Source organism: Argopecten irradians, chromosome 10 (genome assembly GCF_041381155.1).
Source record: "Argopecten irradians isolate NY chromosome 10, Ai_NY, whole genome shotgun sequence".
NCBI lineage: Eukaryota > Metazoa > Mollusca > Bivalvia > Pectinida > Pectinidae > Argopecten > Argopecten irradians.
In genome coordinates, this window is record NC_091143.1 from 42,355,277 (window position 1) to 42,361,276 (window position 6,000).

Below are 6,000 nucleotides of genomic sequence, written 5' to 3' on the forward strand. Positions count from 1 at the left end.
CAATGAAAAAACGTAGCAAGTATCTTTTGTATCCTACATACGAAACTTGCGGTAGTCATTGCACGCCAACTTTGCATGCTTTTATATCTTGTTTAACGAGACCCTTGATACACACATGTCTGTCGTAGTCAACAAGACTCTGGTTGAACGAGACTACTCATGCATGGCGATTGTTGTAAGGAAGCATAGTATCTCCAACCGAACTAAGGTATGTTACGTTAATAAATAAACATATTTGAAAGTGCAAATGCTTTAATTAGATGTTTGAGTCAGTGATTATACTAAAGTTATGATCTACCGCTGCTGATGTAAATCGTAACAGCGTCGAATACCCCTGCAGATTCATGCATAAAATAACAAGCCATATGATAACGTTAATCTGCCACCATGATGATTTCTAGTAAAAGCGAAGAATCTTGTAACATATATCGACAAATTTTGCAAAAAATATATTCAATTTTATTTTTAGAATTTCCCAAATATTTTATTCAAATAACCGGAGGTCATGTAAAAGTCTATTCAAATACATGGAGTTGAAAAACAAAGATAAAGAAGGAAAAAATCGGTACCGCAGAATTTTATGCCGAAATAACCGAAATATTCAAATAACCGTTATTCGATTATGTGGAGTCCTCTGTACATCAAAAGAGCTGTATAACAGTACACTTGCTAGATCTCTGTAGTCTTCAAAGGAAATTCTTGCTGGCCTGTGATTGGTTGAATGTTTTCCACTGAGCTGCCTCCAATTTTACTAATGTTTGAATGTGATCAGAACCCCTGTAGATTCGAGGATGCCTCCACCCTCCCTCCCCTCCAATCACTTTGTGGTCACTTCAATTTTTCTCATAATTATTTGACATGCAATGTTCATTAACATTCTTCATCAGAATAACAGCTATTAAAAGCTTATGTTATCATGACATTACATACTACAAGGTATATCCGACTGTAATCGAAAATACTTCCTGTTAGTAAATGAAAGTGAAGTTCATCATCAATTATATTTTAAAACATGTCGACTCCAGAGATAGGCCAAAATGAAGAATTTGTCTTTTTTCAGTGATTTTTAGGTACATTTAGGGGCCGAAAAATTGCCCTTTCCCTAGATAAATTATGCTACAGTCGTGGGACATAAATATTTGTCACTGTTGTTTTTTCGCTATATATTCTATGTATTTTTACTTTTTTTCTTTGAATTTTCCAATCCTGATCTCATTTATTGATAGATTATCATCAAATTTGTCATACTTATAGAGTATTGTCTCCACTTTCAGCTCATATTTTCAAAATTTTCTGATGCTTCGTTTTCAAAATATCATTATTTTGGAGCACCATTTGATTGTTATGACGTCATTTCCTTCTTTGTTCTTACCAAAATGGCAACGAAAAGTTTTGCTTTCTAATAAAACGCTGTTTTCTCAAAAAGTAGGTAACGGATAATTATGCAAATGAAAATGTAGAAAACTTTCTATAAGTAAGCCAAATTTGGTTGAATTCCATCAATAGATCAGATCAGGAAAATTCAAAGAGAAAAAAAAAGTAAAATTACATTGAATATTTATAGGAAAAACACAACAGGGAAGAATACTTCTGTCCCACGACTGTATATTTTCCCAATTTTATGTAAATATTTTTTCTCAAAATAAAACTTTCAAAAGTATTCATGTTTCTAAAACAATGCAATGTATTGTTTTTCCAATTGAAAGGTACTGGCCCCTGGTAGTATTATCACTAGGCCTATTGAGTAAGAAAATCACTGCTTTTGAATTACCGTATTTTCCCAAATAAGGGCGCCAGGCTGGGTAAATGGCTTAGGAGGGCGCCGTTATTTGAGACCATTTTTAGATGGTTTTTTTCTGAAACAGACTATAGTCATCTTGCTTTTAGTTTCATATTTTTCTAAAACTTTCTATAACCAACTTATGTTTTGAAGTACTGACAAGAGCACACAATAAAATGCTTAGAAATGATAACATTCCTGTTATTTAGGAACCTTTATCATAGATATACAGTAAGTATTCATAAAACCTGTATAGACATCGCTAAAATGTTGTTGCCAGTTAGTCTTCATCCATACACGTGTGGGTGGAGGTGATTTCGTGTACGCCGTCCCCGATACCGTACCCGATACTTGTACCAGGATTTATGTTTATTACAGATTACTCGACAATAAAACAAGCTACGATAATAATGTTGGTACGGTTAGATTTGAAATCCAATTTTACATCACTGTATCAAATATCAACACACAATTTTCTTTATTTTTCTCATAACTGCAAATATTAGTTTTTCAAGAGATGATTTCTTGTACGCCGCAATCAACCGTGAAATTTAATTAATTTTGGTGCATACTAACTATTTAACGGCTTTTCATAATATTTGTTGTATTCTCGTAATCAATTATACACATATGATTGAAATTGCAAAGAAATTTTAAAGATTACAGTAGTTACATATGCAAAATCTTAACTTTATCATGTATCACGGCGATGGCGTACAAGCAGTCTCAAGATCTCTGAACCCGTACCACGGGAGCTAACTCTAATTGAATGTAGAACCCTAAGCCATAAATACCTAACTTATGTATATATGTTTCCAGACTCAACGACGAGGACGTGGTTCTACTATGATTGAGTCCTTTTTTATTTCATTTTTATGTTATATCGTCCTACTTATTTTGAATTGTCTATTCAATAACTAACTTATTACAATCTGAAGTTATTTGACACTTATTTATAAATAATTTTACAATATTGCCACTGTTTCTGTATCTGTAACAAAGTAATAGGTTAATCCTTAATTGATTTATTTATTTAACCAAATTATTTGTGTTTACATGTGTAATACAATTTCTTGAAAAGAAATATATATTTATTTATGTTTTATCTTTATGTCTTTATACTTTATACTTTTATTTACGAGCTGTTTTGCTTTACTAAGAGTGTGATTAAGTACATCTGCTACATTTCCAAACAAAGCTATCCCTAGAAAAATGCAAGTTTGAATCGTCAGAAATGCATTACACGTAACCATAACGTCGAAAACATTTGAGAGATGACAACCATTTGCCTCACAATCCATGAAGATGTCGAAGACTAAATTTGGAATGTTTTTTTCTTTCTGGATTAAATTTGTTTCTTTGGAAATTTTAAGAAAACCCCTTCTGAAATGCAAATAACGAGATGTTGTCTCATACAATCTGTATCATAATTTGCTTCTTGTAATCCATTATAACTGTTAAAGCATACTTGAACACATCGTCGTCATTAACGAACTAATTACCATGTAACTTTAATCATTGTACGCGTGGGAATTTTCACCCTATCATTTAAATCATTTTAAAAGATATGGTTCATTATAATTAATGCACCTTAGATATAAATGTGAATACTTTATTATAAGACATTTAAATAAAATAAATATTAGATTTCTATATAACTATAAATTTTAAATAAGCACGTTATACCAAAATATAAATAAAAATGGACTCCGAGTAGAACCACGTCCTCGTCGTTATATACATGTAAAGTTCTACATACAACTGTATATAAGTATACTAGAGTTAGCTCCCGTGGGAGCGGGGATTCGGGGATATTGAGACTGCTTGTACACCATCGCCGTGATACATGATAAAGGCAAGATTTTGCATATGTATCAACTGAAATCTTAAAAATTCCTTTGCAATTTCAATCATGTGTATAATTGATCACTAGAATACAACAAATATTATGAAAAGCCTTTCAATAGCTCGTATGCATCAAAATTAATGAAATTTCACGGTTGATTGCGGCGTAAAAGAAATCACCTCTTGAAAAACTAATATTTGCAATTATAAGAAAAATAAAGAAAATTGTGCGTTGATATTTGACACAATGATGCAAAATTGAAATTCAAAATCTAACCGTACCAAAATTATTATCGTAGCTTGTTCTATTGGCGAGCAATCTGTAATAAACATAATTCCTGGTACGGGGATCGGGGACGGCGTACACGAAATCACCTCCACACGTGTGTGGGGCATTCAAGTGACACGTTTTGTTTTGAACATGGCGTTCTCGCCGTTTCTATGTGAAAACTTGACAAAGATGTTCTAAATTGCACAATGCAATAAATTTATAGCTGATCAGATATCTGTTAAGCATCATATTGATGTGAAACAGTACTTTATTAGCGTTTGCAAAGACAAATTGTCACAATCTGGCACAAAAATTATATGAAATAAGTTGATTTATTTTTTTTCAGCGAAAAACGTGGGGATGCCCTTATTAGAGGAGGTGCTCTTAATAGGGAAAATACGGTACATAGTGTGTTCAAAGTGAAATATTTCTATATCATGATATAGGCCTAAGTAAAGTTGTCGATTGTGTTGGGAAGGGAATTTACATTTGGAAGGAAATTGTTATGACATGGAAGCATTACTGGAATTATGTGAGTTTGGCTAAACCCAAATACTGTTTTCTGTAAATGAGGTCTGAAGTCCAACACAGACAATCCCAAACACCGTCGGACCGACGGACATGTCTGGTAAACTTACAACCGGTCCGGTAAAAAAATACAATTTTCCGGACATGCTGTCCGGTAAAATTTCAGCCCTACAACAGGTATAAATATCACAAAAATATGATAAAATGTAGTTCAAAAAATAACTATACATCTCTGTGGCACTAAATTCACGGAAAATGGCATACGAAGTGCAAATAATGTCCGTACAGTCGTGCATTAATCGGAACTCTTCGAGCATTTTCCATTCCGATCAGAATGTGAAAGCCCGAGGTTGTCCGAGTGGTCGTTTATTAGATCGAGTAGATCTCTGTTACTACGCGCTTAAAACATATTGAATTTCATACGCTCAAAGCGTTTTACTGATCATGATGATAAAGCGAAAGTGTCATGGCTGACGTTATTTAAAAGCACACCGATAGGGCCTAGTCAGTATGTCTCGTATTTGAGGATGGTCTGATGTCAGGTTCTCTTTGTAAAGAATATTACGGGTTCAACTCACGTGATAATTTAAACCAGAGATTAAAAAAACTTGCGAGGGCAGAACAAATTCATAACGGGATGTTCAAACAGGAAAGTATCAGTGGTGCCGGCGGAGTCGGTGGCTGTAAAAACATTACAACAACTGAAAAAAGCGGATACTGAGAAGATGTTCATTCTTTTTAAATCAATACATGCCATTGTTAAAGCAATCGTCCACTGTCAGACTTTGAGTGGCTATGTGAACTGGATGTCGCAAATAGAGAATGTGAACATTATTAATGATATATATGACAACAAGGACATAGATGATGATTTCTGTGATGACTTTCAGTCAAAAGCAGATAATTTCATGGGCATCAAGATGTATTCCAGGGAATAGTAGCAAGATGTTTGGATCTTTATCCTTGTTTTAACTGTTTCTCCAACTACTTTTCCTTTTAAATCTCGTAACTTTTCCAATCCTGTAAGAAGAATCTAAACATAGAGAATTATCCATGGTTAATCAACTACCAGCTGAGCAATAAAATGATTGTAATTTTGTTATCATAGCTTCGCTTGTTATATTTCCATTATTAAATTCCTTTCCTGTACCATATACACATCAACCAACAGCAAAACAAAAATCATGTCAATTTTCAGTAAATATTTTTGGTCTGGTAAAGTTTCATCTGGTCTGGTGAAAATGAAAATTTTACCAGACCAAATGTCCTGTAAGTTTTCAAAGTGTTTCGCATTGTCTGCCAACAGTAATTAGCACAGACTCGTTTAGCGTCGGCGTCTGTTTACGTTCCTGGATTACCAACATGCAAACCCAGATTTTATCTCAACATTATTTCATGCTGCAAGAATAAACTGCACAAAAATAAACATCAAATTAACAACATTTTACCCTGCTTCATTTCTGTTTCCTTTTTGTGACATTTTAAATGAATTAACTCTGGAATTTTGATGAAATTTTGGCCGGTTTCGTTGCTCAAGACCCAAAGAGAAAGAAAATGGCTGCAAAGAGACCACGTG

General features: G+C 33.6%; 1 protein-coding gene across 3 annotated transcripts in view; it reads right to left on the reverse strand.

Annotated features, from left to right (window-relative positions):
• LOC138333960 (DAZ-associated protein 1-like) overlaps nt 1–6,000 on the reverse strand; it is a 52,113-nt gene extending 46,113 nt beyond the window's left edge. The window contains exons 1-2 of one of the 3 annotated variants that reach the window (XM_069282686.1): nt 5,873–5,978; nt 1,772–1,866 (exon numbers count right to left, since the gene is read on the reverse strand). In XM_069282686.1, coding sequence (XP_069138787.1) covers nt 1,772–1,839 — 68 coding nt within the window. In that variant the 5' untranslated portion in view covers nt 1,840–1,866; nt 5,873–5,978. Of the gene's footprint in view, nt 1–1,771; nt 1,867–5,872 lie in introns of all 3 variants that reach the window. The other 2 variants (XM_069282688.1, XM_069282687.1) reach the window with 2 other exon arrangements.